At 35.5% G+C, this 22,530-nt stretch overlaps 1 protein-coding gene across 4 annotated transcripts; it reads right to left on the bottom strand.

Moving 5' to 3' along the window:
• Positions 1–737: 737 nt before the first annotated feature.
• On the bottom strand, positions 738–21,951 carry LOC131051793 (mitochondrial outer membrane protein porin of 36 kDa). 4 transcript variants are annotated; one of them, XM_057986400.2, is made up of 7 exons: positions 21,795–21,951; positions 12,335–12,423; positions 7,843–7,910; positions 2,200–2,310; positions 1,907–1,993; positions 1,516–1,724; positions 738–1,365 (listed from the first exon to the last, which is right to left on the bottom strand). In XM_057986400.2, the coding sequence occupies exons 2-7, from the start codon at positions 12,381–12,383 to the stop codon at positions 1,059–1,061; spliced, it is 831 nt and encodes a 276-aa protein (XP_057842383.1). In that variant the 5' UTR covers positions 12,384–12,423; positions 21,795–21,951; the 3' UTR covers positions 738–1,058. The 4 variants fall into 4 exon arrangements, with proteins under 4 accessions (XP_057842383.1, XP_057842384.1, XP_057842382.1 ...); XM_057986401.2 differs by having other exon boundaries at positions 12,335–12,410; positions 21,795–21,947; XM_057986399.2 differs by having other exon boundaries at positions 12,335–12,476; positions 21,795–21,905.
• Between the last annotated feature and the right edge of the window lie 579 nt (positions 21,952–22,530).

The raw sequence follows: 22,530 nt of genomic DNA, 5'->3' as shown, positions 1-22,530 counted from the left end.
ATGTTTTAGTCGAAGCCCATGCTTACTAAGCCTACCAGCTAATTTACTGAGACTAGGATTTAGAAGCAATGAATCAGAAATGAAAGGATTTTCTTGGGGCATCTCACAACTTGATTTAAAACCTATTTGGAGCGAGCTTGATTTAAAACCTATTTGGAGCATGCTCTGTTTATGTGAATATTTAACACGACCATGAAAGTGAAACTCGCGCCTCGCGACTATATCTAGGAATTACAAAAGCCCAAGGCAAAGAAAAACAGAACGTTTTGGTCCTTCCCCTAGGTACACCCAATTTTTGCATTTAAGCATATCGGCATATATACAAGAGCATTTGATTCTTCTATAGACATTTAATTCAAAAGATTCAAGCCGTATGTACCCACCCGGCATGCCCACAGACCTGAGGAAAAACAAAATATAAAAATAAATATTTATTTCAATGAATCGACTCCCAAGGTTCTAGGCTAAAGGGATTTTCATCAACTTAATGTATGAAGAACAGCGTATACACCTCTATGAGAACATAAAATTGAGAGCCATAAACGCTAATTGCAAAAAAACCAATTTTTTTATTTCTTTATTTTGTGGGAAAACCAAAACCGGTAAATACACAACATACACTGCTTACAACTAGCAAATGGTCTAAAAATAAAATTCTACACAGCAGTTTCCAACTAGTGAATTTAAGAGCGAAAATTTCCATGAAATATTTAGAAGAATATGTAATCCCCATCCAATATCAGAACAATGACTTCATTATTTGAGTACAAAAAGTAATTGGGCGTTTAAGTCAATCGATTGAAATCAAACAAGGAATACCATTCATGCTCATGGCTTCACCGAGAAATCAACTTGAACAGCGAAGACCATACAATCTTTATTCTTGAGACAACAATCCATTTGAACAAAATATCTATTCAAGTTTCCTTAAGACTTCAAAACAAATTTTAGTACTTCAAATTTGCCTTCAGATAACTGTTCAAAAAATATAGAAATGATCTCTGAGAAGAATAAAAAACAGCCTAAGTATCCATTATCAAAAAGATTGTCTCAACTTCTCAAGGCTTCAATGCCAACGCCAAACCAATTTTGGCATTCTTGTCCAGAGCCTTGGTGTCAACTTCTCCAGATATAGTAATGAGGGATTTGGGCCTCCATTCATGCTGCAGAAGCGCACCAAGTTTGCCCTGATTGTTAACTCGGGTTTTCATGGTGGTCAGATGATCGACAAAATGAGAACTACCCACAGTAAAGGTATTCTCATTTTTCGAAATCTTGTGCGTAATTTCAGCAGCAACCGTGGTCTTTGTAACTGGGTTCACAAGGTGAATGTAAGATGCCTTCACAGTATCTCCCTTGTCAGTCCTATGACGATAACACCAATATAGTAGACGTAAGTTTATTTCTAAAAATTTTGCGATACAATCCTATGTCAATGTAAACTTCTGTAGGAAGAATGCCAATAAAATGAATACATGATAAATGCAAGAGGAGAGAATAAGGTCAAATGTATACAATATGACAGCTGCAGAGAATTCTGGCTTCGAGACACCCACGCCTGCACTGTACTTCGTAAATGCTCCAGATGCAGTGTCAAATGCCAACTCCCCACCAAGTGAATATTCACCCGTGCCAAGTGCTGCTGAGAACTCCGCAATAGGAGTAGGTGTCAAGCCAATGCTTGAACTTAACCCAACATTATCATGAAGGTACTGCAAGTCAACCTGGGATAAACAATTTATAAGTAACTTAACAGTCAGAAATTTCAGAAACTAGAGAAAAACAAAGCTCTCTAATAACATCGAGCTTGAAAATTTTATTATACATATTCTCCTTAAGTGTAATTAAATTGTGTGGAATTCAACAGGTGTATCTTTATTTCTCATCATTAGAAAAAGGAACTTACCTTGCCAGACTTCTGATCTGGTATTTTGAAGCTGAAAACAGTCTTGGCATGGGGAACAAATTGATCAAGAGTGATATTTGTTGAGATCTATTTGATAAACACTTTTGTTAGAATCTTCCAGAAATAGATTAGAAAAGATCCCAGTCAAATTTAGCTACGCATAAGTGAAATGACAAAAGTTTCACACCCTTCTTTTCATGATAGAAACTCCATCAGAGAAAATATTTATATTAACCAAGAAACACTATTTGTCAATATTTAAATCTTCATCGGTCAGCCAATTTGGCACATACAGTGGAATTAGTGTCAACTTTCACATCAACGGTTGCATTTTGGTACTTGTACTCTGTCTTCAGATCACCAAGAAAAGATTCCCCTTTCTTTAAACCAGTTGATGTAAAGGCCTGTATATCGTGCAAAACGAAGTTAGTTGTCTCCAACAACAAAATAGTATTTAACTATTTGAAGAGTATTACTTCAATGTGTAAAATTCTGCATTTTCAGATTTAAAGGTAAAATTATCTAAAAGACTAATGTATAGTCATTGTTCAATTTCTACATCTTTCTAATAATTATCTCTAGTTCACCATAATGCATATATACTTGGCAACAAGGGGGCACAATAAATTAAACATCTGCAGAAGAAAGTAAATAAATTGCACATAAGGCACAACAGGATTAGGACCTGAAAGCAAAAACTATCATCACATAGCATAGGTGGCATATTCAACGACATGATATTGAGAATTTCAAATTAACTATCCATCATTATGGTTTAAACAATTTTATCCACATCATAAAATCTCCCTGTGGCAACACAAAAAAGAAATCATTCAATTATTACATTACAATTTATCCGAAGGGTGGGTCCCCATGTGGCTGCTTAACTTAGTTATTTTGGCTAGCAGTCACTGCTCAATTTTTTAAAGCGGCAATTTATGGAGCTGGTGGCCCCATGAATATTAATGTTTGCTGTTTATTTTTAAGCAGACATCTTAAGTTGTATTTTACAATGCAATTTTTAATAATAATTTTTCAGATAAAATTTGGAAAAAAAAAAACTGGCGACATGAAAAAAGGGAAAAAAAAATCGTGGAGCCATATGTCATTCTTTCCAATATGTAGTTGCTGCTTATTTCCAGCCTCCTTTTTTTTCGAAGTTTATTTTCAATTTTTAAACAGGAGCTGCTCCACTAAAATAGGAAGAGATTCTAATTAATCATTTTCCCATAATTAAAAAATTGCATGGGAACACCCCAGCTGTGTAGATTCTACCATAGATCTTGTTGCTTTCAAACAGCTGATCAAACAAACATTGTAACAGCAAATAATAAACCCAATGAATCTTAATTCATTCAAATGATTATATAAACTTCTTGATTGCATGATCCCTGATCAGAGATCAGAGATAAGAATTCATTACAAATTGCCTCAATAAATAGAGGTCTTGGATACATTCTACAAATTTTGGAAGTTTGCCATGCAGCTCGATGAATAATATGCAAGGCCTATCATGCAGCTCGATGAATAATACGCAAGGCCTATATTTAAAAATCATATTTTTATCTTCTTGCAAGACTGCACAAGACTGCGGTTCTTCTCATGCATAAGGGAGGAATTACAGTTCCAACAAGCTACTTAAGCTGCTTAAATTAACGCAGAAATTGCACTTAAGCAGCTGCATGTGGAGATGAGGTGAGTACAGATGAAAGCTCGAAAATATCCGACATATCTTAGTCATCTAGTTGTGTATTTATCAGCTTAAGACACAAGGTAAGGTCTCTCCATTTAGTCATCATCATTAACCTGGAACTTCAATTAATTACTCCACTGACTATCTCTCTTAATCGAAGTGTTTGCCTTTGCTGTCTGCACGAACATGTATTTCTCAATTAGATTTTAGGTGAGTTCTATAATGTTACCTTCAGTTTTCCTAAAAGAAACGTTTCTGATATTTCTTTGCAACATGAGGCGTTCTTAGTTTTTGATTTATTATTCTTACTTTAAGCTGGACTAAAAGATGTATTTTATTAGTCTTTTAAATCTCTTTACTTTACTTTATTTACTTATTCCTTTATGCTGATCTCCTTATCTGCCTTTTTTCTGCACTTATCCCAATCAGATATTATTCATTTGATCAATTGATGCCTTCCCTCAATGAGATCTCATTCCCTTTATATCTTTCATTGGATAGGGTCATACCTCTTCAAAACATCCTCTTTTCCTTAGCAAGAGTTGCAACTCTTAAGAACTGAGCGTTGCCATAACAAATCGCAGTCAGCTCCATTAAGAAATTATTATTATTTGAATATTGCTCATAATTGCCCTTAATCAGGACGGCCCCTCAATCATTGGTTTAAATCAGTTTGAGTCAGCCCTCTTTTAAATAGTCATAGCCAAATTTAATTATTACTGCTGTGGATCGGCCATCTCTTGGCCGAATTTAAGTATTTCTACTGTGGGTCGGCCATCTCTTAGCCAAATTTAGGTATTTCTATTGTGGGTTGACCATCTCTCATAAATTCAATAGATTAGGTTTTTTTTTATTATTTAAGGTTGCAATCAGAATTCAAGCAGGGCTCGAATAACGACCAATATTTCATTACTTCTCTCTATGTCAATCATACTGACACTTGCCTTCTACTTCAAACATCCAACATCATCATGATCTCCATGTTCACACCATTTTTTCACACCCCTCTCGCAGCATAAACTAGTTCTCTTCCCGCGAGCTCCCTATTTCAAGAAAGCTACCGTCCTAACATTTTTGGCAATCCCATGCAAAGTGACAGCATTCACTACACTCTAGACCATATGCTCTAGACAATGTATGGTAGGCTAAGCTCAAGAGTCATACTGTTTAACTCCTACCTCCCCCAATTGATAGTGAATTTCTTATTATTGCTTCTTGGATTATAATAGCCACCAAGAGATGCATTCTTTCTGTTTTGATGCGTTGGGTTGAGTAAACAGCTCTCCTTGTGCAAAGAGTACGTGTGTGCTCTTGCTTTTCATTGTGTGCGCTACTCTGATTATCACAAGTTGTTGATTTGAACAGCTTAACCAAGGTGTTGGAAATTTGTAATATTTGTAATTTTAAGACAAGTTTTCTCTCATCTTTCGTTCCTCATCATTTGAAAATGTAAAGGATTGATTTGATTTGACCCAACATATGCACAATATCTTGGATACCTCTTTGTTAACACAAGAACTTAACATATATTAAGATGAAGATTAGAAGCATGACACACATCTATGACCTTATATGCAATGTTCTTTTCTAAATAAATTCACATATTTTTGGAATTGTTAAGCATAACATAATCAGACACACATGGAGTAGACATGTTGGAAACACATCAGGAATTAACCAAACATGGAGCATACACATCAATATATGCAAACACAGAGCATACACATAAAACACAAATTATTAGATTCCTTCTCTTTGACTAGAATACATCCATATATTAACCCTAGTACTCCAACACATTAAGATTCGGGGGAGGAAGCATGATAGGTCAACCCAAAGCCATCCCAGCACTAAGCCCAAGAGCAGACACTCACCTTCTTGGCCCCAGTGGCAGGCACATTGGACATCCACTCGGGGTGGTCTACCCTAGTGGGGTGCTTGTAACTACTTTCTCTATTCATGCATCATCCCTTTAAGTCAAAAGTCAATCATCGTAATGTTGGGAGAGTCGCAATAGGGGGCCTAACCCCACCTTGCTGTTCATAAGCCACTTAGAGCCAGAAAGAGGGCCTAACCCCATCTTGCTGCTTATAACCCATTTAGAGCTAGAAAGTGGGCCTATCTCCATCTTGCTGCTCATAACCCATTTTGAGCCAGAAAGTGGACCTAACCGTGCCTTTCTACTCCCATGTTTATCCATTTTCTAGTTGTTGACGAGTTTGTTGCTGATGCAACCAGCAATCAATGAATTACAAATGAGAAGTTTGACCTTTTTGTGACTTGATTGAGCTCTTTAGGAATAAGACAATATCAATCATCATGCAGCTGTGTTATGCTTCATGTCAACATCCTTACTTTTAGTACCCAAATCTCTGTCAGCTTTAAGCTTACATACAGTTTTACTTTCCATATTTTTCAACTGAGCAAGAAGATATAACTCAATATTTATCTGAACTTTCCATATCGTACATCCCTTAATTGTTCATTGGTTTGACTTGGATGATTTTTCATGCTCCATAGAAAATCTACTCTTTTCTCAAGATTGTCAAATATGTTTCTCTTGTAGCTGCTGCTCTGTTTGCAGTTTCTGTTGCTTTGCATTTATTTTCCTCATCCACTGTTGCTCATTCACCTTCCAAACAGGTTGGTTTATGGCACCTTTGCCTACCTTATCTTTTGCTATAGGTATCTTAAATTCATTAATGCTCAATTAACTTGCATTTTTATGAATTTTTTAGATATCTTGGAAGGCATACTAAGGCATACAACCTTCCTTCATATGTTGTTTCTCTCTCAGCTCTGCTGTTTTCCTTCATACCCTTCATATGTTGCTTCTCTAAGCATCCACATTCCTATCATCTTTTAATCTTCCAAACAAGTTTGTTTTCAGAACTTTTCATTATCTGTTGTTGCTCATTCAGTTCTCAAAATTCTTTCCATGTTTCACAAGCTGGCAGGATGTTATCTCTGATACCAATTGCAATGTCCCCTTCCGGATTACCCTAGAGTTTGCCTTGCTGCTCAACAATGATCTTTCCCTAATCTGTATTTGTGCTCTTTTGTAATGATTGCTGCAGATGTGTGAATCTGTCTTGATGCAGATCTCAGAATCTCTACCTGATATAGTAATCAAAACTAGACTCCCCTATTTCAGATCAAATGCTTATTTCATTTCCATTCAATTATCTCCAATAATCTGCTATGAAGTCTGCTCCAGGTCTGTAATAAGGTCTGATGTGATCTGCTCCAAATCTGCTTCCGACCTACTCCTTTTGTCTTCATCCAAGAGAATATCCCATCCATTCCCCCTTTAATGCTTATGCGGGACATTTTACATTTATGACAGCAATAATTTAGGTTGTTAAATTTATTTACTAAATTATTCTTAAATGTTTATTTGCAAATTCACATAACTAGCTAATTAATAATTTAATACTAGTCAAATTAGAATTTCATCTTTTGTATATCCTCTACTTTTGTGCTTCATCTGACATTAACAAAAACAAAAGTGAAATCCTTGTTCGACAGAGGTTGGACAAGGATTCTTAACTTTGTGTACCTTTCCTTCTATGTTTTGTACAACTTCAAGAAAAAATAAAAAGAAAATCCTTGTCTTCAGTCCTTGTATAATGACAGATGTATGGATTAAAATTTAAACCTTAAATTTAATTTCTTGCAGTGTCATTGAGTTGTCACGACATAAGTAACAAAGAGGGTCAGAATGAGGCTGCGGGGGTTGAATTTGAGACTCCAGGTAAAAATGTGGGTGGGGGGAATGAGCCAGCTAGTTCTTTCGGAAGCACACATTTTAATTGCCCTTACCTTAGTAAAATATTTGAAGCAACCGGAAACAATATCTGTGGGAAAGATGCTTAGATTTATTTCGAAGATGCTCTTTTAAAGAATAAAAGGTTGAGATGTAAGTTGAGCATTGGCTTTATTTAAGTAAGATCACAAAGCAAAGAGCTTACACATATATTGATAAGTCCTAAGACTCATTTCAGTACCTTACATGATATTTCTGTTTGACATTGAAGATATGAACAATCGCTCAGTTTGTACAATATTCACAGCTGGCTATAAAAATGTCACCTAAGTTTTCAAAACTTCCATAAATAAAGCCTGAAAAGTGTGAATATCACCATGATATCCAATTATATAGACATAAGTAAGAATAGCCATAAAATTATAACCAAAAATTACTTTCACTAAAACCATGAAAGCCAGGAAAAGAGAACCTCACCAGACCAGTCTCACTATATGTAGTCACGGTAAACTTGTGATCATAATTGTAGTCCTTTGTAAGAAGATCTGAAAGCCAATTGCTGATAAAGTATGAGAGAAGTCTATAACAAAGGCTTCATAACATATGCTAATTATATATTTTGTGAAAATTGAAATATCAAGAGAATTACTGATATTGTTATAACATGAAAAAACATGTTCTTAAAGAACATTCACTTAAACCATGTATTATAAATGAGTCCGCTTCCTATATTTTTTGTGATATAAAAAATGTAGGATATGAATTACATATAAATTTAAAACAATGGCCAAGAACATAACGTAAGAATGTACAACATGTCAAATTTGTGGATCAACAACATATAGATTTTAAATATTACACAACTGAGGAATTAATAAGGTGGAATGCATATGTATTGAATAAAAGCACACAGGAAATTTATACTAAGAAGAGCAAAGTAATAGATGGCAATAATTTGTACTGTAATTTATATTAACCATATAACCCTCTATGATGAGCAACACATAATTTCTGCGTTTTAAATTTTTTTGAGCTGCTGAGGTTCAGCACACAACTCACTTATTAAACACCCAAGTTCAAAATAGCTCACCCCAGCTCGAGCTTGAATACAAAGAAAAGCAAAGTAATAGATGGCAATAATTTGTACTGTAATTTATATTAACCATATAACCCTCTATGATGAGCAACACATAATTTCTGCGTTTTAAATTTTTTTGAGCTGCTGAGGTTCAGCACACAACTCACTTATTAAACACCCAAGTTCAAAATAGCTCACCCCAGCTCGAGCTTGAATACTGCACATATTCTCTAACACCACATATGTTCCCTGTCACTGTCAACAGTCAATCCTGTTGATGCTCTGCACAGTCCTGCTGGCACTCTGTTCCTCTGAGGTAGTCGAATTAACCTGCCTGTAGGCTTTTGTCTCTGAGTAACAAAACTGCCAAAAGCAGCATCATACTATTGGGAATGAAGTTGAATTTTGTTTCCATTTCGGAAGTTTATTTTCATTTCCTCCAAGTGCTGCCTATACACTCTATGATTTCTCAATCATAGGCAATCCAGTCCTCCATTGATGGCAGTTGACTGACAAGTTCCTCCCTCAATCGAAAACAATCAACTAGCAAGTTCATCCCTTCATCAACGGCAGTTCCAAACTGATGACTGACACTAATAATTGACATTTCCATTTCCCTTGTTTACCCGAATCCTAATTGAAAGTGTTCATCTTTCATCTGCCTTATTCACTTATTTAACTTATCTTAACTAAAAGCAACTACAATCCTAGCTACTGCTGCTCCTACGCTAGTCATCTACAAACTCAAAGCTACAGAGCGAAAGGGGACATCATAAATCTAGGTGATATAAAATGTTAGCCAACTGCCTTTGTTGAAGAGAGACCTACTAGTGATACCTCATCCTCCACAATCTATGCCTCTATGCACAGCTCAGGCTCTCCCTAATCGTTAGAGGACATCTCAATTAGATGCATTTACCCATTTCACAAACATCTATGTATCAGGCCTTAAGGCTCTTTGCAACTGAAAATTATCTACTTCCTATGCAACTTATTGCAAGTCATAGCACATATTTGCTGATACCTAAAGGTGTGTCCCATCTCCTCGTGATCTGTGTGGGTTGAAAATGCAGCCCAAATCTCTACAAAAAAGATTTGTGTGGAGTCCTTTGCAGCTGTTGTGATGCTCTTGTACTCAGGCCTCTCTAGTGGTAGACTCTTGGAAGGATCTAAGTGGTCTCCAATGCCAACGATTTAGAGGAATGGGAGATAGGGAAATTAGATGGTTCCAATACCAAGGCCCTTTTGGTAGTTGCCTACAATAAATTAGTTCAATAGCTTTAACCAAGCCTAACGCGCTCTTTCAACCCTTCCATGAAGAGGAAAGTCAGATGCCTCTCTAACAAATTAGGTACCATCACATCTCACCCTAGGAAATCAGCCATGAATGTGTATCCACTAAGCCATGTTGTTGTAGGGACAGCCCCCAATCTCTACATGAAAGGTTTGAGTGGAGTCCTCTGCTGCTACTATGGTGCTCTTGTTACTCAAACCTCCAGTGATAGACTCTAGGAAGTATCTATTATGTGTAGTGGTATCCAATGCCAACAACTTACACGAAGGGAAAACAAGGCATTTAGATGGTTCCAATGTCAAGGCCCCTTTTGATGGCTGCTTGCAATGAATCTGGCTCAAGGCCATCGACTAAGCCTCTTAGGGGCTTTTTCAACACTTCCATTAAGAGAAAAGTCAAACACCTCTCCAACACATAAGATACATCACAGCTACCCTCAAGAAATCAACCACATATGCATTCACAAAGCCATGTTGTAGTTGTGCCAACTCCCTAAAGTGCTCCTCTAGGTCTTGCCTCTCAAATATGCCAGTGAACCTTCTACAAAATTCTTCATTCTTGCCTCTCAATGTAATGTCCCCACTTTGAAATAAAATTTAATGATAAATAGTAATAATAATAAAATTAAAATATTAAAAATTAAATTAAAATATTAAAGAATATAATTAAATATTATTAATATTTAATTAGGTTAATGAATGGTCAAAAGACATAAAAATGAAAAGTTGCGACTCCCTCAAACATGAGATATAAAAGGGAGAAGAGAACCTCATTTGAGGAGATATAATTTTGGGAATCAGAAATGCAGATCTGATTGTTTAAAGGTTTTGTCCCTTTCAAAGAGCAGAAATAATAAAGAGTTGCACTCTTTCAAAGGGTGCTAATGGTGAAAGGGTGTGTCTCTTGCCAAAGAGCATACATGATGAAGAGGTGTGACCTCTCCCTCACATTGAGAGATATGAAGAAAAGGAATCAAAAGCCTCTAGTGACATCACCATCGATCAGATCAGATCAGAACTGTTATTAAGTTACATACAGTAACATCCTTGTTCTTGGTGGTATGCATGGGGATATGCTTAATTTGTATGCTTAATATATGACACCAGATAATGTTCTTATGCAGAATTTAATAGTAATATTAATATAGACTGCAATATGTATGACAGTGTAATAATGTCTTTCTATCACTAACTATTCATATTGCAATTAAGTAAATTATATGATGGAGTCTAATACCTTTCAATCTCACCATCCAATTAAAGAGATGAATACAAGGAAGCAAGAGCACTACGCTCCAGCATGTACGCCAACCCGAGTGTGGGCCAAGAGGTCAAGTTGACGAGGTCCTTGGTGCTCTTGGGCTTGTCGGAGAGGGATAGACTCGAGGCGCCTTGTGTGATTCTCCTTGAGCTCCATAATGGGGACAGGTGTAGGGAGAGAAAGGGTTGTTGAATCCTTCATATAAACTGGGCAACATATAAAGAATGATGAATATATGAGCTATCATAACATAATGGAAATGTTGACTAACCTGTTGTGAAGGTTCCAGTTAAGCTTAAGTTGACAGCAGTGTCCCTCTATTGTATTTACTGTGCACTAAAATTGTGATTCTTGGTCAGAATATAAGAGGGTTCCATTAGGGGACATTACACTCAAGTATGCCAGTGAACCTTCTACAAAATTCTTCATAGGTGGTCATAAGGTTATGACCTTGAGCGACTAACCCACGATACCACCCCCCATGTGCAGCTCCTTCCAAGTGAGGGATTGCAAATTTAATTCCTTCCTCCTCAGACATAGGACTATTTAAATTTTAGATTCAATCTCGAGCTGAAGCTTTGTTGGATCCATCAAATGAGGAGATGGTGCACTTCCCCGATCTGCTTTACATATATTTTTAAGGTCGATTCATCCCTGATTTTGACTTTTTGACTTCAAAGTGCAAAAGTTCATGAAAATGTCTGCTTGAAACTTGGAAATCTTTGCCCAATATTCCAAAAAGAGAGCATCCAAGTCAACCTCTGACTGGTCATTCATTTCCCCAGCACTATTTGGTCTTTAAAGGTGTATGCATAGAAGCAATATGCCAAGAGGGAGAACAAAAAATAACTAAGATTACTGATAACCAAAAAGTTAAGTTCTTTTAATTTACGCTATTAATCATGACCGATTCTCATATATGACATGCACTACAAAGGAAAGGCAGTAATTACAAAACAATAATCAATTAGAAATTTCAAAAGATACTGATAACTGGAAGACTAAATAAAATGAAAACTTGCTAGGCCTGTTACATTTAGACAATTACAACTGTCTCCAAGAGCCTTATTGAATTATACTCAATGTTCCTAATGTTACTATTTCTGAGTTGTGTGTTCCACAATTTAGTATTTCCTAATAAATCCTACTTAAGGAAAAGAAAGTGATTAAATTCAACTTCAAAAAATATATAGCATAAATCAATAATATTAATTCAAGCATTTTAAAATACATGATATAGTCCAGTTTATGTCTTCAAGATAGATAATCTTCAGGATATTCACTACCATATTTCAAAATTGCTAAAGCAAAAGTTAAATTGTTGATCACAAAATTACCTTTAGCCTTCTTCCCGATGTCTGAAAAGAGACCAGGTCCCTTGCCCATCTCTGTAAATATTGTTGGCTGTCCTTCCTGGGAGACGGCACTAAATGAAATTACCATTGCTTCAGCAGTACATATTAGGAAAGAATCGAGCTTCTATTAAAAGAGGAGAGCAATTACTAGAAATGCCGATACATAAAAGAAATAAGATTCAAATGCAAACTTATTACAGATGCAAGGGCCCCACACTCAAAAGTGTAATAGCTTTCAATTTTTCAAAAGAATGTCGTTGGTATCAAATAATAAGAAAACAGTAATGGGGCACATTTACAAGATGCAAAAATATCGAATTTTCAGTAACATGTTTTTTCGAGCTACCATCTACAACATTGCACTACTCTTGATTAGAAAAAATAGAATAATGTGTATGGAATATATGTTATGAATTACTGAGGCTACCCTGAGTAGTTTCTCACACATGTTAAACAAAGAGAACATGCATAAAAAATTAGAATACAAGCAATTGCCTGTTGTGTTACTATGTTTCATCTAACTTGGTTCATGACTGAAAACCCAAATGAGAGTTCTGAATAGCTAGCTTCACACAATCCAGCAAGCGAACACAGTTATCCTCAACATTTCCATCAGATACAGGTCCAGAGTTGGGCTCAAGCTGTTAGTATTTAAGGAACTACAGTGTGTAATTTACCACTCCCAGGAAGCTTAACCCCAACTCTTTCAGAAACCCACCAAGCAGTGGTTATTGATAACATGCAATGTATCCTGATTTTCGGCAGGTATGTCCCAAAACCAGCAGTAATATCCAACAAACACCAGCAATGTCCCAACACTCATGGTAATGTCCGAAAACTAGCAGTAATGTCATAACATCTGTAGTAATGTCCCAATACCTATGGCAATGTCCCAAAAACAGCGGTAAAGTATATAGAAGTTTCAAAGCTTCCACAGATGATGTTACTGAGTGTGGAGAGTCTCTCAATGTAAACGCAAATGGGAGCTAACCAAATAATCATCCTCGAAATTTAATTCTTCTAATCTCTACACTAATGGGACATATTGTGTGAGCTTTAGGCAAATTCAAAACAACTGGGGTGTTGGTGAGGAGGTTGACTTGAGCAATTTATAGGATCAAATTGTGCACAACATAAACACTGCGTTTTGTCAAGAATGGCCAGATATTCCTCAATAATGTGTACAAAGGGAAAAAAAATGATTACTTGTGACTGCCAAACAAACAGAGACATTGTTAAAGGCAAGTGAGGCGCTCTTTATGAAAATAAGAAGGAAAGAAGCATCTCTGGAGGAAATAAGGCTGCGAAGACCATGGAAAATAAATTTATAGCGAGCTTAACTTCCACATCAGAGCAAGGCAAATGCAAGGTTGACCATTGAAGGCAACTCCACATATTCTCAATACATATGTTTTTGAAAGGCAGAAAGCCTCCAAATACAGGTGTGTACATGGCCCAATGCCACCATGATGAAACACCTGGCATATGGCAATGCATCTCAGTATGCTCGTGCAACTAAGATTATCTCGACAGTGAGCTAAAGTTTAAACCACTTTCTGCTCAAGCTTATTCAGCTTTTGGTGCAAACACTTTTAACTTCGCCCCTTCGATGTGAAGTGTCAATGCTTCTGAGGTGGTGTTTTTATGGGGTCCACTGAATCCATGCTTTGCTCTTCTGGAATTTAAGAAACGCAAGTGTGACTAATTTGTAATTGCAACAGTTTTATGTCTTTATAACCAAACTAATATCAGAGAATAGATGGTTATAGTTTGATTTGCTAGATTTTTTCTCCATGCTTGCTCTTCTGGAATTTAAGAAACGCAAGTGTGACTAATTTGTAATTGCAACAGTTTTATGTCTTTATAACCAAACTAATATCAGAGAATAGATGGTTATAGTTTGATTTGCTAGATTTTTTCTCCATGCTTGCCTCTCCTCAATTAGACCTTTATAATTGCCAGAACTTGATCTCTTACTCTTGGCAAGTTGGTGCTCTGCTTTGTAGATCGTTTTTGACAGGAGAGATCCAAACCTCTTATGCAATGATTACACACAGAAAACTGAAAAGAGAATAGACTGCTTATCGAAGAACGAACTTACACTAGAGCAATACTCATATTTGCTGAAAATAAAGATGTCACATTGTTCATACCTATATTCACAAACCCTATAGACAGCCAAGTAATTACTAATTTATGATTATGAGGGAACAGACTATGTGTTTGTCTTATTTATTATTGTTGTTAGCATTAGTCAATACAAAAGAATTACAGTCCAACACACACCTCTAGGCCAACACTAGCATATGGACACAGAACTGGAAGAAAGAGTGCTCTAACGAACTGATACATCTCTCTACCATAGCATCGTAAACCACTTGATGTATGAAATTATGAACAGTGAACAGTTTCTATCTATTCGCGTAAGGAGCAATTTCTGTGTGTTTCTATATTTTAGTATATTCTATGTTACCGGTACGGGGATATGGGGCTGGGTGCAGGTGCAGATTCAGCCCAGGTGCATGAACATTGGCATATATTTATAAGTAATATATATTATGTATTAATATATAGTTTTATTAAATATATATATATATGTACGTACGTATATATATATATATATGCATATATATATGCATATATATATGTGTATATATGTATGTATATATGTACATACATATATATACATATATATACACATATATCTATATATATACGTATATATACATATATATATACACATATATCTATATATATACGTATATATATACATATACATATATATATGTACATATATATATAGTGTGTGTGCACACGCGCAGTGTACGGATGAACCCATACTTTTACCCAAGGCCGTTACAAACCCCACGTTAACCTTACTCCTGAAGTCTTCAAAAAAAGCAAGATGAATTTATATTCAGTTCTTAATTAATGCCGTTACAAACCCCACATTAACCTTACTCCTGAAGTCTTCAAAAAAAGCAAGATGAACTTATATTTCAACAAAACATATGCAACCAAATGCTTATATGTCGTTTGTCAAATAGGATGAGTTCAAGTGGTAAATCATCAAGAGTTTCATAACCCATCTTCAAATCCCCTTGAAACATGTTACATATTTAAATTTACAAATGTAAATGTTCAATGTTGAAGAGAGAAAATTACAACATTTAAGTCTAGGTATGGTATTACCCAAATGAATGAGTCCAGGTGCAAATCATAGGTGAATTTGATAGAAAAGCATCAAAGCAAAAGATCACCCCGTAAGAAGGTATAAAATGCATACATGCAGATAATATGATATCTCGGAAAATATCAGATCTCAAATTGCCGAAAATATTTTCATGAAAAAATCATTTAACTCTATAATGATCAAAATTTTCCAATAGTGTGCAAGTTTTTCCTTTACAAGCTGTAAACTGTCAAGTGACCGGCACTAATTTGGGTATGCCAGTAAAGCAAAAAATTGGGATCGGAATTCTTTTAAGTTTATCCATACAAAAAAAACATATTAAATTCATAAATATATACATATTTGCAGCCTCAAGCAGGACTTTAAGTTTAGAAATATAATATATTGGAAGTGTAAATCTATATCACAAGGTTCATGTTTGTATTTGAATTTGACAAGGATAAAACTCAGATTAAGTTCAGAAACGAAAGTTCAAGCAACATCTGATTAAATTCGCATAATAGAAAAAAATTATTGATGAATTTAAAATTTTGATTTAAGTATTTGAAATACTTTAAGTTCAAATTTATGTATTAATTATTAAAAATATTAATAATTGGACCTAGAAGTTTACTTTAATTTTATAATATTTTAAAACATTAAATTCAAATAATTAAATATTAGTATAAATATATTTTAAAATGTTTATTATTGAAATGAATATATTAAATTTTATAAAAAGACAAAACAAATAAATAAATAACAAATTTACAAAATAAAACCTAAACAAAATCAGAGTAGCCTAATAAGAGAACGAACAACAGAAGAAAACAAATAAATATCTCTCACAGCTGCCTATTGCAGTCACCTCTGCCCACTACTACCTGCGGAAGGCAGTTCTGGATATATATTATTGATATCTTAAAAAAACCCATCCCCCCTTCCCCCCACCCCTGCCTAATAAGAGAACGAACAACAGAAGAAAACAAATAAATATTCTCACAGCTGCCTATTGCAGTCACCTCTGCCCACTACTACCTGCGGAAGGCAGTTCTGGATATATATTGATATCTTTAAAAAACCCATCCCCCCTTCCCCCCACCCCAAGTTGCACAGCTGTCACTAATTTGACATCTCCGACAATCACCTCCCACATCCCACAACTCAAATCAATGCTTTTAAAAATATATATTAATGAAAAAGCCCTAGCCCTTTTTTCCATACAGTTTTGGGGGCAAATTCTAATGTTTTTTAAAAGATGTTCAAAAATTCGCCGAATTTCAAAGATTAAAATCAGAAAACTCTCTGACATAGGTGCGAGTTACCATATAAATTATTTTAAGATTGAGCAGAGAAACTCAATATATGTGTCATGTGTGTTAATAAAACCATATATCACATACATTTCTATGGTAAATAATACATTTAAAGGTTAAATCTATGTTAATTTAGAAAATATAAATTAACACTTAAAGGCTAAAAAGTAAATCATATGTTGTTTATATTAACATGACAGCAATAATCCAAGACTTACCATAAAAAAGACGAACCATAAAGTTAAAATTCCCCAACAGCTGTACAAAACCCAAAACTTTTAACAATAAAAGTTTAAAGTGAAATAGCAGCATACAAACTTGAACCAGAGGCAGCACTGACAATAATAACACCACAATAACATATTGGCCATCATTGGACAGGCTACTGACAGGGAAGCAACACTTAAACCAAAAGCGGGGCGTCCACACACTAGAGCACAACCAGACCAACGGAGAGTGGGACTTACCACTATACCATAATTGATTTACCCGTGGACTGGACCAGCCATACCTAGAAAAGATGTATTGGGCTCAATCAGATATAGCAAAAACAAAACTTCTTGCCAATGATTCCATGTCATGTTTGTATCTAATAGAAAAAAATTACAAAAAAATTATTACAAAAAATACCTCTTTCAGAGAGGTATTCCAGAGGTTCTGTCTGGGTTCTGCAAAACAGACCCAAGTTCACTAGGGTTTGCCCTGCAGCAGACCTGCCCAAATCCACAGGACCCTGAACATCCCTGCAGGGGGGGATCCACGTAGAGGATCCGCACCAGATTCAAACTCAATCTGGATCCCGAGGTTTTCCTGCACACCAGTAGCGTGCAGGTAAACTGCGATTTTTTCACTCATTTAACTTCGTTCTACTATGATTTTTTCTGTAACAAAACAGACTGGTTTTTAGGGTTTCCCGAGCATCAAATGATTTTGATATCTTTAGGATGGAAAAGGTATTTGATGAAGAGCAGATGAATAGAATTAGGAACGAGCAGAACGTTGGAAATTCAATACCAGGAACTGTATCCTATTCCTTTATGAGATTTTTTAGTTCTCTTTGTACACTTTGCATTTTGTGTTAAAATGATATTAAGGGCACCTCTGTTTATTCAGAGCTTTGTTAAAATTAGGAGGTGGAAGATATTTCTGTTTGGGAGGATATATGACCATAGTTCCTTGTAACTACCTTAAACTTTTGAGTACAGATTCTGACATGCTCAAGGGAAGTAAGAACGTGTAAGCTACGTCAGTACCCCTGCACATCTCTTGGGAAAGGTGCTCTGATGGTTGTAATATAAAATGTTCTGAGTGCTATAGAAACAAGATATCTGTCGTAAGAAATGGTTTAGGATATGGGGATGATGGTGTGTTTGATCTTCGTGAGAAACACGGTGCCTTGCTGTTTCCCTTATTTACTGATTTACAACATTAAACCATAGCTTGAGGATCAAGTAACATCAACAGATACATGTGCACTGAGTTTACATCAGATTGAGAGCATGAAGGCCCCTGTGTTTTATTATTTAGCAGTGAATAGAGGTGTAGTGCATGACTGAACCAAGTGATTGAAAGCACTCCGCGTATACTGCACATGATCACATCCATCTTGTATAAGACAATCTAATGATAATCTATTTACATTGTTCGATAATAAAAACTTGATAAGATGATTGTCACTTCAATATGTATAACTCATTGCAAAAAACAACAGAAACTGCAGCCCCATAATTATCATACTTCATAGCAGCTAACCTCATTGGCTCCATCCGCTATGTGCTACTTTGCAGCTTGACATTTGTAGTTTGTGGTATGTAGTTGATTTTGAGGGTTTGGAACACATCCAGCTCATATAAGATAATCTAATCAATTTACCTTGTTCATATAAAAAAGCTTTATGAGATTATTGCCGCTTCGTTATGTATAACCAACTAATTGTAAATACATCAGGAACTGCAGCCCCATAGTTGATCATACTTCATAGCAGCTAGCCTCATTGACTCTGCCCACTTTCACTTTGTTGCTTAGCAATTGTAGTTTGTGGTGTGTTAATTGATTTTGTGGGTTCAAACTTTAAAATCAAACCATGTAGTAATGCACCATGCGGTGCGCAATGTAATCAGCTATCTCAAAACTAATGAGGAAATTCCATATTTAAATATTCATAGTGCACACTCTCATTGACTTTCACTCTCTCACTCTCTATCCAATTAGGATAGCATTAAATGTAAAAAACATCAGTTATAAACTTATTTCTCTTATTTTCTTTTTTTCCTGCATTTTTTTCCCAATAATATCCTAAGAAATTGAAAATATCTTTATATTTTTGGCTCACAGAGATATTACTGAGAAAGATATTTGCTTTTATAGTTAATCCTATAGAAGAAATCTTTTATATCCTTTGAAAGAGGATAAGGTTTTGTTAGCATACAAGGGAAAATGATGGTTCACCTAACCTCAGTTTCATATTCTGTCTTGACATCTTTTGTAGTATATGATCTACCAGACTGTATTGTGAACATATCCATAATTTTCTTATATGACCCACCAGTTTGTGTCTTATGCAGATTTTTGTGCCATAACTATCGTTTCAACCACATCACTTTGATTCAGATAATATTATGCTCTCACCAATCATCCCTACTAGTGCTAGTAGATTCCCGACTTCAGTGATAATATCTGTTGTTATGAACAGTTGCCATAGAGATCTGCAGATAATTGAGTTAACGGATTGCTTAGTAAAAAAACAGTCTCTCTTCTGCTAAGAATCATGGCGAGAGAATCTAGTATCTATAATGATCCTATGTCAGAAACAGGGATAGAATGGTACGTAAAGTCATGAGCTCTCTTATGGCCATGATCAATGAGTGCTTAAATAAAGAGGTGACAAGGCCAAGTCAACTCCAAAGTCAAAAGTCAAAAACCATTCAATATTGATCTTAATACCTATTACAAGATTCCTTGGAGTTGATCAAAGGAAAAAGATTTTTACTTTCTACTCCCATCCCTCAACCACGTGTAGTTCTGCATTAGCAAGCTATCAACTATTTTGTGCAAGAATTGTCGTAACCTCACCATTAGAATCATAGATTGCATATCCTTTTCTTTCAACAGAAAGTGAAGCGCATACAAGATATATAATGAAGGACGATTCTTTCTTTAGAGATTATGGGGTTCTATGGACGTACATTCCATATTCACCTGTAGATCTTCCCTTTCTAAAACCAGAGATAATGAATTAATTTGTATCATTTTAAACCTGCTTATTTAGAAAGCTTGATCTATAATTCAAGCTTTCTATCACAACCTGAGAAATCAAGAGATTTATTGACGCATTCATTCCTCAATATCTATCCACTTTTTGTCATCTGCATAAAGGACCACTGTTTGGCGGGAGGCCTCCTTTCATTTAAACCTTCTTATTTAAAAAGCTTGATCTATATTCTAATCTTCTCTCACAACCTGAGTAGTCAAGAGGTTTATTGTAGCACCTATTCCTAAGTCTAACCATCCATCCACTTTTTTACTCAGCTACATAGAGGGCCATTGTTCAGCAGGAGGCCTCCTTTCAACTGGACAATGACCTGCTCACTTGAGAGCCTGGGTGATCACTGAGCTAGAGGCCAGAAGCTATGGGTATAGCGGTCATTTCTTTTCTTACTTTGCTTTGTGTAAGCTTGCAGTTTTCTAGTTTTTTTTCAATTTATTTTGCTATGTTAAGGGTTTGGACCGAGAAATGATGGCAAGCCTGTGATCTTTGCACCAGGGTGACCTTAGATGCATGGACCAGATCACAGCACAACGGACACAAGTATACTACAACAGATGGACTAATCTAAGGAATGCGGATGATTAAAAGTAATTCTGACGAAAAATAAGTGAGATAACAAACTATTTTTGGCAATTCAGGACAATCTTTTCCTTTAGCAAAATATATAACTCATCCGATCAAGTGTATTTGCAGGCACTTCAACCATATATGTAGGATATAGCTACCTTCAAATATCCTCTCTAGGGTAAAAGACCCAATAGTTGAGCACATTCTAATAGTTGAAATAACATTTGCAGATTTAAAGAAAATTATTTTTAATAGTTTAATCTTTGGTTTTAATAGTATACCACTTAATTATGACTTCAAGGTTCTTAGCATTGACCATTGTTATTTATAATTTTAAAAAATATGCTCACTAGATCCAAAAAGCAACAAATCATGCAATGTCATATGAACATACCAATAAAAACAAGACTTAATACACAACTATAAGTCTAACCCTTTTATGATTTCAAGAGGCACCAATCTAGGGTGCACAACTACCAAATCCTCTCTTTTGAACAGTTTTAGTTTCAATTTATAGTAAAAGTTAGAGAGTACTTTTATCAAAGTATGTATTTTTCCTCTAGTTTTGATATAAAGATATTAAATTAGGATGGACAACCACTGAATCCTCTCCCATGAATAGTTTTAGTGTTGATCTATAATAAAATTTTAGAGGGCACTTTTGTCAAAGTAAACACTTATTCCCTCTAGTTTTGACATAGATCTAGAATTGCAGTGCTTTGGTCTGCAACCCTTATCTACCATAGTCGGGTGTGTTGCTGGGTGCTATTGACCTATTTTGGTCACTGGCGGACATTGAAATTTAACTATGACCTTTTATTTAAGAAAACAACTATACAACATACAAGAAAAAATCGATAGAAGGACAACAATAAAACAGAGCGCCATTGACAGAATGCCATTAGCATTAGACATTCGCATGCATCGATCTCTAGGATTCGATATGCGACCACTCAACGAACTCAAACCCTCTTTACGTCTCTTGGATTCATAAATATAAAAATGGCACGACTCCTACAAACAAATCCGAGTCCTAACATACAACAAATCCGAGTCCTAAAGCACAACAAAACTTGGAAATTTAAAAGAAGAAAGTCATCAACAGATGGCACAAAATACCTGTGACAGAGAAACACGACCGTTAAACAGGCAGCCTCCTCCTCAATTGCGGCAGGGAGAACACAACATATACGGTTAGGGTAATAAAGGGGAACACAATGGCGTCAGTTCACGTTACCGTCAAAAGACACGGCGAGGGTTAAATAACAGAATGTTAAATGACGTGATTCGCAAAACACGGGACTTCACTAATTACAGGCTTACACAGCTGTCAGTTAGTAGACGGCAGCTACACCGTTGTCAACTTACAGACATTAAAATGAAAAATATTTGTCTGTTTTAAAAACAGAAATAAAACCATGTTTAGCTTGAAATAATTTTTATCATAAAATGGAGATATTTCTGACCCGAGGATTCCAACAATATGTGGTCAAATGCCGTTAATGAAAGTTGAGTGGTGAAGAAAGGCGAGCTATTAGATTCTTTTTTATTGTTTTTTAAGCTTTAAGCATTTTTTTATTCTAATCAAATGGTAGGTAGGTACAACGAAGAAGAAAATTAATTGTATTTAGCCCACATCCCACGAAAAACATGTTGGTGTGGTAAATAAAGTTAGGGCACCAAGTATCCTTCCACGAGCTTTATAAGAAAGTAGGCTACGCCCTAAATTCTCAAGGAATAAATAAAATGGAGGGCTTGGCAAACCCTTGAAATCCTTTCCCAAGAGTTAATAGGGTGTGACTAATCTTTTAGATATAAGTAAATTATTAAAAAAATATGTTAGGGGTTCGTTTTT

The sequence above is a fragment of the Cryptomeria japonica genome, chromosome 5, assembly GCF_030272615.1.
Source record: "Cryptomeria japonica chromosome 5, Sugi_1.0, whole genome shotgun sequence".
NCBI classification, from domain to species: Eukaryota; Viridiplantae; Streptophyta; class Pinopsida; order Cupressales; family Cupressaceae; genus Cryptomeria; species Cryptomeria japonica.
Note: the sequence above shows the minus strand (reverse complement) of the source record. Positions and strands in the feature narration are given on the sequence as shown.

What these genes read in the sequence shown, in the direction of transcription:
- LOC131051793 (XM_057986399.2), bottom strand. Translation starts at nt 12,440, where the DNA reads ATGGTAATTTCATTTAGTGCCGTCTCCCAGGAAGGACAGCCAACAATA. An exon ending in CATCGGGAAGAAGGCTAAAG is followed by an intron (nt 7,911 to 12,334) that starts GTAATTTTGTGA and finishes ATTGGCTTTCAG; the next exon opens with ATCTTCTTACAAAGGACTAC. An exon ending in CAGATCAGAAGTCTGGCAAG is followed by an intron (nt 1,725 to 1,906) that starts GTAAGTTCCTTT and finishes TGTTTATCCCAG; the next exon opens with GTTGACTTGCAGTACCTTCA.